Here is a 13,535-nt window from a genome sequence, read left to right as displayed (position 1 = left end):
GAAAAGGCGGCGAACGAGTCGTAACGAAATGTGTATAATTAATGGTCCGCGAAAAAGAGAAAGAAAAAATAAGAGCTCCGCTAAGGTGAACGGATTAACGGGATTCGTTGTGGTTCGAATTGGATTGGGCTTGGGTTTCGATTCCGGATACTCTCCGAAGGGACGATCGTTCTCGTCCAATGCCAGGCTAGGCGTGTTTGTGTTTGGTATGTGCGAATGCTCTTAATGAGTTAAATGGCATTAATAAAATGGCGTTTCAAGAGCACCTGGCAATTAAGACGCAGGGTTGAAGGAAAAAAATCTGCCCCAGTCGGGTGGTAAGCAAGTTTAAAATGTTTTTGTAATGTTACGCCTAGAGCTATGCAACCGATCCCACACTTTGAGCTATATATTCGAACTTTCGTTGTGCTCGACTTTAACGGATATATTGCTCGAATCTACTTCATGCACCAACCGTTGCCTATCTCTAGGCGCAACAGAATAAAACCAGAGTTAATTCAAGCGGGGCACATTTTGGATGTCACTTAAAATTTAACCAGATCCTAGTCATAATAAACGCTTTCGTATGAATCAAATAACCGTAGGGGTAAAACCACCTTTACATTCAATACTGCCGTTCAAATTTACTTAATAGATAAGGAATTAACCCACATCAGAGCACAACGTCTGCCCATTTGATTGATAAAATTCTCACTGTAAAGGATTTTTTGCACTGTGTGAACTGTATTTATCTAACTCAAGTGTGACCGGTGCATGCACACGGATGACGAAGCACTCATCGCATATTAAGACTTCTGAGTAACTGGTTTCCCCGGGTGCGTTATCGGATGTATCTTATAACCAAAGCGCGCCTACTAATAAAAAGGAAAAAATAAAAAAAAATTTCATGTCAACAAACGTACAGTCAATTGCTTCGATTCCCCGTTTGAGTACAAACTGACTGAATTTGTATGAGTCCATTGTTGAAAACGTTAGTTGGCGTGGAAAGGAAATGTCACATACTTTTCTGTTGATCTAAAACATGCAACAAATGTTTTGGGAATTTTGATTGAATTAAAAAAATACACAAATAGTGCTAAAACATTCACGTCCTCAGGATGTTAATGCGTTTACAAGCCACAACCGTCATCACACATTTGTTAAATGATTTTTTACTCGGTTTTTCTTAGCCACCGAGGAAAGCGCGCCCAGGCCGAGGGTGGACAATAATGGGCCCGTTGTAGTCCATCTTCACCGTGAAAAGACGACGGAGACGGGGGTTGGAAAATAAAATCGATGCTTAATTTAAAACACAGTGTGAAATGACGAGAAAGTGATCATCGGAACGGCGATGTTAGCATCTGGGATGGGGGGAAAGGAAAAGAAAAGTGAGTCTGTACACATATGATGCAGCAAAGATACGACTCGGCGCGCAGCTTCTGGTGTTGATGGTGGCCTTTGTTTGGCCATTATTTCTCGCCTTTCCTTTCGATGGCAACCTTTTTTTCCCCTTTTGCAGGCTACTTTTTTTTGTCCATGACGAAAGAGGAGAAAGGTTGATCGGGGCAAGGTAGCTAGAGTCCGTAGTAAGTGGTCGCAATTGTGGCGACACGTTTACTACTTTGTCGAGCACTCCCCGACCTTATAGCAGAAATAAGTTCCCTTGCGATGCGTCCTTTGTTTGGACCCGATGCAGCTGACTGACTGACCTTAATATCTGATCGACAATCGGGCCGGTAGAAGTACGGCCGGACTTAAGGTGTTAGCATGCGTACCCTCACACATGATCACGAATTAGGTGGCATAAATAAGCGGCTCATAGATCAAGCAATCGATCTGTGTTTTTTAGTCCACAAATATCACGTTTTATTTCCTACTGCGAGTCACGACTGAAATTGCTTTCCTGGGGAAACCAATTGAATGCTTCGAAGTTGCGTATTAACAAGAATGAAAGTTCACGTTTTTCTTGAGAACTTTGTTTAACGTGGCAAACGTAGTCTATCTCCACAATCGCTACAATTTTCTATCATGGTACAAACAAATACTAGCGGTTTAGAAGCAGCGATAGTGTAGATAGTATTTTTACTTTCAACGCAAATTGTACTAGAAGGGCATCTTTCGGTCGAATGAGGTAGGTTAAAAATTGTCACGCACGGTGAAGTGCTTCCTGCTAGCGGACGGTTCTTTTCGGACTGAATATTTGCCCTCTCGCAGGTCACGCGGCACTCGATGAGTTCGTGGGGGAAAAATGTGATGATAAAGCTCCGTCGTTTATCAACGGTTATCTATATTTTAACGATTTCCGTTTATCTTTCTGCTACTTATGGGTTCTTTAAAGTACTCTGGGTGGATGGTATATAAAAAGGAGAAACATTTCTCTGCTACTGGTAAGTTTGAAAGTGCCGGGACAGAACCAGGACTAGTGTGACTAGGAGCAGCAGCAATTGGTCGAGTCGTCGATCCATTCCGTCAGTTGTGGAATATTCTTCCGGTGAAGTGTGGTGTTGAAGAAAAGCTTTAATAATGTATTCTAAGCAAGTATTAGTTTGCCTGGTTGTGGTACAGTTTGCGTGGATGCTTGGTGCCACTTCGTTTGAATGCCCGAATGCAGACTCCGAAGGAGGAAGGCGTACAACAAGAATTTACGCCCTGCCGCACAATTGTACGGGCTATGTAACGTGCGTTGGAAAAATCAAAATTGAGGCTCAATGCCCTGATGGATCGGTGTGGAGTGATCAAGTTAAAAGTTGTGTACGGACTTATGGAACCGATGTGAAGTGCGCCGTTCATGAGCATGACCGCGCACGAAGAGATACCGTAATAGAGACGATTTCCGTGTGTACTGCAACTTGTCCGCAGTTTTTTGATCCTCGTTATCTTGTACTTATCCCTCATACGAATTGCACCAGGTATAATCTATGTGTGCTCGGGTTGAGGTTAACCGTGTCGTGCCCCAATGATTTGCGATTCAACCAGGAGAAATGTGCATGTGATTTCAAAGAAAATGTATACTGCGAAGGCGACGAGCTCACAACAGTAACTGAAGTAGCAAGTGAATCTACTACAATGGAGTCTACAACCCAAGCAGTGACGAAAGAAACTTCCGAATCCACAACCGAAGAACCGACTACGGAATCTTCAACGGAATCCACAACTGAAGCACCAACAACCGAAGAATCGACTACAAAATCTACAACCGAAGAATCTACTACGGAATCTTCGACGGAGTCCACAACCGAAGAACCGACTACGGCATCTTCGACGGAGTCCACAACCGAAGAACCGACTACGGAATCTTCGACGGAGTCCACAACCGAAGAACCGACTACGGAATCTTCTACGGAGACTACAACTACAGAACCGACTACGGAATCTTCGACGGAGACTACAACTGCAGAGCCAACGACCGAAGAATCGACTACGGAATCTTCGACGGAGTCCACAACGGAAACCGTGACGGAGGAAGTTTCGACAGAGTCAACAACTGAAGAACCTACGACCGAAGAATCGACTACGGAGTCTACAACCGAAGAATCTACTACGGAATCTTCGACGGAATCCACAACCGAAGAACCGACTACGGAATCTTCGACGGAGACTACAACTGCAGAGCCAACGACCGAAGAATCGACTACGGAATCTTCAACGGAGTCCACAACCGAAGAACCGACTACGGAATCTTCGACGGAGACTACAACTGCAGAGCCAACGACCGAAGAATCGACTACGGAATCTTCGACGGAGTCCACAACGGAAACCGTGACGGAGGAAGTTTCGACAGAGTCAACAACTGAAGAACCTACGACCGAAGAATCGACTACGGAATTTACAACCGAAGAATCTACTGCGGAATCTTCGACGGAGTCCACAACCGAAGAACCGACTACGGAATCTTCGGCGGAGACTACAACTGCAGAGCCAACGACCGAAGAATCGACTACGGAATCTTCGACGGAGTCCACAACGGAAACCGTGACGGAGGAAGTTTCGACAGAGTCAACAACTGAAGAACCTACGACCGAAGAATCGACTACGGAGTCTACAACCGAAGAATCTACTACGGAATCTTCGACGGAATCCACAACCGAAGAACCGACTACGGAATCTTCGACGGAGACTACAACTGCAGAGCCAACGACCGAAGAATCGACTACGGAATCTTCGACGGAGTCCACAACGGAAACCGTGACGGAGGAAGTTTCGACAGAGTCAACAACTGAAGAACCTACGACCGAAGAATCGACTACGGAATTTACAACCGAAGAATCTACTGCGGAACCTTCGACGGAGTCCACAACCGAAGAACCGACTACGGAATCTTCGGCGGAGACTACAACTGCAGAGCCAACGACCGAAGAATCGACTACGGAATCTTCGACGGAGTCCACAACGGAAACCGTGACGGAGGAAGTTTCGACAGAGTCAACAACTCAAGAACCTACGACCGAAGAATCGACTACGGAGTCTACAACCGAAGAATCTACTACGGAATCTTCGACGGAATCCACAACCGAAGAACCGACTACGGAATCTTCGACGGAGACTACAACTGCAGAGCCAACGACCGGAGAATCGACTACGGAATCTTCAACGGAGTCCACAACCGAAGAACCGACTACGGAATCTTCGACGGAGACTACAACTGCAGAGCCAACGACCGAAGAATCGACTACGAAATCTTCGACGGAGTCCACAACGGAAACCGTGACGGAGGAAGTTTCGACAGAGTCAACAACTGAAGAACCTACGACCGAAGAATCGACTACGGAATTTACAACCGAAGAATCTACTGCGGAATCTTCGACGGAGTCCACAACCGAAGAACCGACTACGGAATCTTCGGCGGAGACTACAACTGCAGAGCCAACGACCGAAGAATCGACTACGGAATCTTCGACGGAGTCCACAACCGAAGAACCGACTACGGAATCTTCGACGGAATCTACAACTGCAGAGCCAACGACCGAAGAATCGACTACGGAATCTTCGACGGAGTCCACAACGGAAACCGTGACGGAGGAAGTTTCGACAGAGTCAACAACTGAAGAACCAACGACCGAAGAATCGACTACGGAATCTACAACCGAAGAACCGACTACGGAATCTTCGACGGAGACTACAACTGCAGAACCGACTACGGAATCTTCGACGGAGACTACAACTGCAGAGCCAACGACCGAAGAATCGACTACGGAATCTTCGACGGAGTCCACAACGGAAACCGTGACGGAGGAAGTTTCGACTGAGTCAACAACTGAAGAACCTACGACCGAAGAATCGACTACGGAATTTACAACCGAAGAATCTACTACGGAATCTTCGACGGAGTCCACAACCGAAGAACCGACTACGGAATCTTCGACGGAGACTACAACTGCAGAGCCAACGACCGAAGAATCGACTACGGAATCTTTGACGGAGTCCACAACGGAAACCGTGACGGAGGAAGTTTCGACAGAGTCAACAACTGAAGAACCTACGACCGAAGAATCGACTACGGAATCTACAACCGAAGAATCTACTACGGAATCTTCGACGGAGACTACAACTGCAGAACCGACTACGGAATCTTCGACGGAGACTACAACTGCAGAGCCAACGACCGAAGAATCGACTACGGAATCTTCGACGGAGTCCACAACCGAAGAACCGACTACGGAATCTTCGACGGAGACTACAACTGCAGAGCCAACGACCGAAGAATCGACTACGGAATCTTCGACGGAGTCCACAACGGAAACCGTGACGGAGGAAGTTTCGACAGAGTCAACAACTCAAGAACCTACGACCGAAGAATCGACTACGGAATCTACAACCGAAGAACCGACTACGGAATCTTCGACGGAGACTACAACTGCAGAACCGACTACGGAATCTTCGACGGAGACTACAACTGCAGAGCCAACGACCGAAGAATCGACTACGGAATCTTCGACGGAGTCCACAACGGAAACCGTGACGGAGGAAGTTTCGACTGAATCAACAACTGCAGAGCCAACGACCGAAGAATCGACTACGGAATCTTCGACGGAGTCCACAACGGAAACCGTGACGGAGGAAGTTTCGACAGAGTCAACAACTGAAGAACCGACTACGGAATCTACAACCGAAGAACCGACTACGGAATCTTCGACGGAGTCCACAACCGAAGAACCGACTACGGAATCTTCGACGGAGTCCACAACCGAAGAACCGACTACGGAATCTTCGACGGAATCTACAACTGCAGAGCCAACGACCGAAGAATCGACTACGGAATCTTCGACGGAGTCCACAACGGAAACCGTGACGGAGGAAGTTTCGACAGAGTCAACAACTGAAGAACCGACTACGGAATCTACAACCGAAGAACCGACTACGGAATCTTCGACGGAGTCCACAACCGAAGAACCGACTACGGAATCTTCGACGGAATCTACAACTGCAGAGCCAACGACCGAAGAATCGACTACGGAATCTTCGACGGAGTCCACAACGGAAACCGTGACGGAGGAAGTTTCGACTGAGTCAACAACCGAAGAACCTACGACCGAAGAATCGACTACGGAATCTACAACCGAAGAAACTACTACGGAATCTTCGACGGAGACTACAACTGCAGAACCGACTACGGAATCTTCGACGGAGACTACAACTGCAGAGCCAACGACCGAAGAATCGACTACGGAATCTTCGGCGGAGTCCACAACGGAAACCGTGACGGAGGAAGTTTCGACTGAGTCAACAACTGAAGAACCGACTACGGAATCTACAACCGAAGAACCGACTACGGAATCTTCGACGGAGTCCACAACGGAAACCGTGACGGAGGAAGTTTCGACAGAGTCAACAACTGAAGAACCGACTACGGAATCTACAACCGAAGAACCGACTACGGAATCTTCGACGGAGTCCACAACGGAAACCGTGACGGAGGAAGTTTCGACTGAGTCAACAACTGAAGAACCGACTACGGAATCTACAACCGAAGAACCGACTACGGAATCTTCGACGGAGTCCACAACCGAAGAACCGACTACGGAATCTTCGACGGAGTCCACAACCGAAGAACCGACTACGGAATCTTCGACGGAATCTACAACTGCAGAGCCAACGACCGAAGAATCGACTACGGAATCTTCGACGGTGTCCACAACGGAAACCGTGACGGAGGAAGTTTCGACAGAGTCAACAACCGAAGAACCTACGACCGAAGAATCGACTAAGGAATCTACAACCGAAGAAACTACTACGGAATCTTCGACGGAGACTACAACTGCAGAACCGACTACGGAATCTTCAACGGAGACTACAACTGCAGAGCCAACGACCGAAGAATCGACTACGGAATCTTCGACGGAGTCCACAACGGAAACCGTGACGGAGGAAGTTTCGACTGAGTCAACAACTGAAGAACCGACTACGGAATCTACAACCGAAGAACCGACTACGGAATCTTCGACGGAGTCCACAACGGAAACCGTGACGGAGGAAGTTTCGACTGAGTCAACAACTGAAGAACCGACTACGGAATCTTCGACGGAGTCCACAACCGAAGAACCGACTACGGAATCTTCGACGGAGTCCACAACGGAAACCGTGACGGAGGAAGTTTCGACAGAGTCAACAACTGCAGAGCCAACGACCGAAGAATCGACTACGGAATCTCCTACCGAAGAAACTACTACGGAATCTTCGACGGAGTCCACAACCGAAGAACCGACTACGGAATCTTCGACGGAGACTACAACTGCAGAGCCAACGACCGAAGAGCCGACTACGGAATCTTCGACGGAGTCCACATTGGAAACCGTGACGGAGGAAGTTTCGACAGAGTCAACAACTGAAGAACCGACTACGGAATCTACAACCGAAGAAACTACTACGGAATCTTCGACGGAGTCCACAACCGAAGAACCGTCTACGGAATCTTCGACGGAGACTACAACTGCAGAACCGACTACGGAATCTTCGACGGAGTCCACAACCGAAGAATCGACTACGGAATCTTCGACGGAGTCCACAACCGAAGAACCGACTACGGAATCTTCGACGGAGACTACAACTGCAGAACCGACTACGGAATCTTCGACGGAGACTACAACTGCAGAGCCAACGACCGAAGAATCGACAACGGAATCTACGACGGAGTCCACAACGAAAACCGTGACGGAGGAAGTTCCGACAGAGTCAACAACTGAAGAACCTACGACCGAAGAATCGACTACGGAATCTTCGACGGAGTCCACAACTGGCAGGGCGGAAGTTTCAGAACCCAATACTGAAGAATATTCATCTACAACTATAGCATCAGCTACTTCGAGCACAGAGATTCCTGTCACTGTTTCGGAAATAATGAATAGCGTTGCAAAGGCATTCGATAAACTTTCCAGCATTTTTGAAACAATTGCAAAACTATTTGGTTCTAGTAATTCGAGCAACTGATCAAGATAAGATGCTTTGTTGGTTAACCATTCCATTATACACTTGATCCATTATACACTTTGATGCCTTTATGTGCCTTTGCTTGCTCATGTGTATTTAATTTATTACATTAGTATTCGCTCATAATATCACCAACATTTAGCATCTTCTTTCTGAAACAAATAAAAAACGGTCAAACAAACATGTTCCGAGAACACAAATACAGCTAATTCCCTTGTGCACACCAAAAAAGCAAAGCATTTGTTTTTACATTGCGATAGTGATGACAAAGCGTGTCAGCGATATTTAAGGGAGCAAAAAGCCACATTGACCATATGACACCGCAAATCTGCAAACACACACACGGGAACTCACGCACTAAAGATGCAAAACTTCCAACTTACATTACTGCCATCGTTTTTTTCTTGAAAGGAATGTGAATCTTCGGGCTCAAGACTTCAAACCAATGTCGCGTCCCGGCAGAAGAGGAGGAAGACGATGCGACCGAACAGGTGGAAGAGGACATATTACCCTCCCCGCCATCATCGGTTGCACTGACGTCGTCTACCTCGTCGTCGCTACTGATCGCATATCCTCCCTGTCGACAGTTGAGCGAGTACACCGATGCAAGTGGCACCCGCTTTTCACCTGAGTCCTTTTCGATCACAACCTCGGGAGGACTAGTGACGTGATAGATGTGATAGTCCTTGCTCGTGCAACTGTAAACGCGTGTGTATGGCGTGCGAAACAATGTAGTTCGGTTTTGGAGCATGCGTGTGTATGGCAGTGTTGTTAAATTATGTGGGTTTTTTGCACAAGTTTCAAGTGAATGTAAATGTGGAATGTGCCATGTTTGTAATGGAATAAATGAGGGAAATAGATAATGTAAACATCATCAACCAGAAAAGTAAATAAGAAAAAAAGAAGAAAATGATGAATTAATTCATTAGACAATCGTGGTTCGCGTATATCAAGTTACAGTACAAATGTAAAACGCCAAAACCATTCATCAGTACATAATTAGTTAGGACATAATACATTTAAAATTTATTTTATGATAGGAAAATGATTAAACACTCGCAAATGTTGTCTACTTTCGATGAAAAACCTATTATTTACTAGAGCAACTTGACCGGTTAGCACACATTTATGAGTATCTCTTGAAAATTTTAAACATTGCTATTGCTATTGAGAGTGATCTTGTTTGATCTTGGCAATGTTTGTGTTTCCTTTTGCTCGATTGTGCTTCTCAGAACTTTCGATTTTATTCATTCACAATCATCGGTGCCGTTGGAGCGGAGAAAAGTCGAATCCTCACCATCGGCCACAATGTTGTTGGAAGCTCGTGCCGTTGCTCAGTTGGAGTTAGTGAAGACATCTTCACTGTTTGGATTCTGATGCTTGAAATGAGCGGGGTTTGTTTTCCCTTTTCTGCACTTTTGCCGAGAATCGGTAGGGTGTTTATTTGCTGGTAGCTTTTTTGTTTATCTTTCCAACTCCAGTGGCACAACCTCCACCGTTTCCATGTCAGCGCCGGAGCTAGCTGGCGGGCACCTAAACATATCCGAAATGACCTCGTTAACAACCTTCCAACCATATATCGGTTGGGGAGCTGCAAGAGCTGGGGCGTAGACACCGCCACCTCTGTAGGCATTCGGAAGTGCTTTTCCTTTCCTACAATTATTCAGCTGTGTTTGTTAGTTTTCCTTCGGGGTACGCGGCGCGAACGTTCGGACTCTTCAAGCGCCGAGTTTTGTTTAGTTTCCATTTCGAGCACGCCGCCATTGAAGGTTGGGAGGGGAAAAAAAACCTTCAATTCTAATTTGCAACCCAAAACCGGGTCGCGTCTGCGAAAGGGTGCCACCAGACATCGGATACGGCTGCATGACGGTTACGTTTTGTTCACAGCAGAGCCCATCTCGATGGCTGAAGATAACGCCGCTCGCACACGGTTTGATCATCAAAACAACTAGCGGTCCCACAGCAAAGTCGAGGGCCCAGAGACGACCTCAAAAGGCTCGCCGAAAATGATACCGGAGCGCGGTTGTGAAAGAAAGTTGTCCGGAAAAGGAAATTTTCCCACCGATCTCTGCCCCAGTCGACATGTGGCTGTGAGATTTTACGCCTCACCATGTCGACATGTGTGAGCGCGGTGATCGGTGGTTTGCTGATCGCAGCGAAATCGGAACTGCGGGGGCTCCCTGGAAGGAAGGGGGGTGTAACTGATGCTTTCTTCTAAGGTTTGGAGGGGGGGCGAAAAAACTAGCATTTCCGGACAAACGATTTGCAACAGCACTTTGCCCACGACCGGTAGTAACGAGCAGCGTGAAGTCGAACCGAATGTCGAACCATCGGGAGCGGGACACAACGGATCGCTTGCTTATCGTTGCCGCTAATCTGCCGCCATCATTATCATCTCCGTGTTTTCACGCACGGGAAGATGTCGTTGCGGATAGACCCCGCCAACAGGGGGGGGGGGCAAATGGCTGATTTACACTGACCCTGGATGAGAGTGTCGCAAATAACGATCCTGTCGGATTAGCGCGAGCGGCCAATCGCGTCGTCGGAAACGTCACTTTTACCAGCCAACCAAACGGGAACCACAATCACACTCGCCCGCTAAAGTGACAGCACGACGTCAAAGCTCGGAGTAGCTCGGAGCGGTTTGTTGGGGAAAAAAAATGTGTTAAACTCTCAATCTCTTTGGGGGGTTTGTTTTTATCCATCCCTTCGAACGTACTTTTCCGATCCATCCAATATCTTCGAGCTGGTGGACCATAGAGGAATGGAAGGTAAGCTGGCAGGAACCCTCTGAAGCGTACGTCCGTCTGTCGTCGGATGTGTCGATTGCTGCGGCGGTAGCCCAAAGGCACCTCGGTATCATGACATCAATATTCGACTCCGCTGTAAATCACTACAAATCATTCGCTAATTTGTACCGAGCGGGTTGGTTGCGCTGCCAAACTCCCCCTTGGGGGCATGTAGTGACGAGGGATTAGGGTTGGCGTCTCTCTGCCATCCGATTCGGAACAGTTACCCCCGGGCGATGTGACCCTCAGTGTAACCGGTTCATCGAGCAACCGCATGTAGATACATTGCGCACTGATGAGTCGCATCCATCAGGAGCGCTGTCTCAGCGAGTAAATGGTTTCAAACGAGGAAGACATTAGAGGCAAATTAGAGCGCCTGCGCTCGGGTACTTATCGCCGCAATTGCGAGCACCAACGAATTAAGTCATTTATAAGGCAGACGCGATCCCGGAACGCCTTTGATGATGGCCGCAGTGTGAGCGGCTTCAAAGATGTCTTTGTCACAACTATTTCCCCCTGCTAGGAGGACTCAAAGTATTTCGACAAAAATGTATTACTAAACTCGAAACTTCAAACCAAACACATAATACGGCACTGACATTACTTCTGGTTAATTGTGTTCTGCTCAATGCCATGCAGTTCCTATTCAACTTTCAACCGATGCATAAGATATAACCGGTACAAAAATGCTGCTCTCAGAAGCTTGCCACACAGATTGCGATCGCGATCGCCGCTCTAATGGACTCTTGGCGTGTGAGGCCACTGGCAGTTGCTGTTTTTGGGCAGAAGGAAAAAGAATAAACTTCTACACTGTTGCACGGAAAAGGAGGGGTTTAAAAAAAACACGAATATGCCGCCGATCGTGACCGGTTAATGAGATTACGTTGCTCCTTCGATAAACGATAATCTTGCACGGGACGCTAGTCACGCTATGTGCAAGACACGCGCCCAACAGCTGCCCGATGTTGGCTTTGTAGGAGACTCCAGCTACATTTGGTTGGTGGCGGCTCTAGAATAGATCCGATGTTAGGTTCAAATCGAAAAAAAAGTGAAACATATATGCTTTGGGTTCACGTCTTCTGCAGATCACTTGGTACGGAGGACGTCAGCCATAGCCACTGCACGGTAATTACATGGATGAATACTTTACCGTAACAGAATCTCTGACATCACGTATCATCCCCCCTGGGCAAATTTGTAGAACCAAACGCACACGTACCTGGAAAAAAAGGTGAAAAAGTAAAAGAGAATCAATTAGTGGTGATTGATTTTTTCCATGGTTCTCACGTTAAATTCAATTACGAACGATCGTCGATCATTTGGTTAATTCAGGGGTAAGTAGTTTCGTGTTGTAAAGTAGTAACAGCAGCTCGGCTAGACTTTTGGGGTAAATCGCTGCAATTCCAAGGTAGAACGGTAAGTTTACGAGTCTCACCTTTCAAAGGGACCACCGTGGTAGCGTTTGATTCTCGGTTACGCTTCCAGCGGTTTTCGAAGGAGTAAAGTGGTAGTTCCTTACACCCTAATGAATCCGAATCATTCCATTTCTGAATGCAACATTTCACGAGTCGGCGGCAACCCTACAATTTATTTAACTTAGCCTAGAGCTACTTGTTTCTTCTCCATCGCAAGACTGATGTCCACTTGAAGTGAGCAAATATCAAACTGGCTCCACTCGATTATGGCTAGTACAAAATCAGAGCGTAAACTAATCTAAAACTTATGCCATATCGCTTCGCACCACGCGCAAATGAAGTGCAAAACGGCTCTTAATTTAGTTGCAAGTTGGCAGTGGAGCAAACATTACCATTGAAGCCCTCCGCCACAAAGTGTTGTGTTAATCCTCGTTCAAGTGTGGCACTCGAAGCACGACTCGCTTGGGCTCGCCCAGCCCAGGTGGGCCCTGGGTGGTTTGCTCTGCTCGGTCGTCAGAGTTGCGCGGTTCTGCTGGATGACCTTTGCGCAGCAATTCATCCATATCCATCCATGGAAACCAATGATCCGATGCGCCAGCGCCAGGCGTCTCCGTCGCACGATCCGGAGCGGAGTACACATTGAGGCGTGGTCCCCCGGTCACGCAGCGTGCGGCGCTTACAGGATTACAGCGGAGGCTTAAATCCCCGACACTCGGCGTAAAGCGGAGCGCCATGAGATCAACCGATCATAAAGTTTGCCGCTGAACGGTCTGTTTAACCTCTCGTGTCTCGAGCCGTTTGGGGCAGTACAAGGGAGACGGGAAACAACGGAAACGGGACCGCCTTATTAGGACAAACAAATATCAAATGTCAATGGTTAGCTTGGAGGAGAATAATTCCGTAGTTCATCTTGATATGGCTTCCCCGA

General features: G+C 47.3%; 1 protein-coding gene across 1 annotated transcript in view; it reads right to left on the bottom strand.

Annotated features, from left to right (window-relative positions):
• Nucleotides 1-13,535, bottom strand: part of LOC131293460 (protein Shroom) — a 183,345-nt gene that overhangs the window by 7,763 nt on the left and 162,047 nt on the right. Inside the window, exon 7 of the mRNA XM_058321537.1 lies at nucleotides 8,787-9,101. Coding sequence (XP_058177520.1) covers nucleotides 8,787-9,101 — 315 coding nt within the window. The remainder of the gene's footprint in view (nucleotides 1-8,786; nucleotides 9,102-13,535) is intronic.

This window comes from Anopheles ziemanni, chromosome 2 (assembly GCF_943734765.1).
Source record: "Anopheles ziemanni chromosome 2, idAnoZiCoDA_A2_x.2, whole genome shotgun sequence".
Classification (NCBI taxonomy): Eukaryota; Metazoa; Arthropoda; class Insecta; order Diptera; family Culicidae; genus Anopheles; species Anopheles ziemanni.
This window is presented reverse-complemented; position numbering and strand designations above follow the sequence as displayed.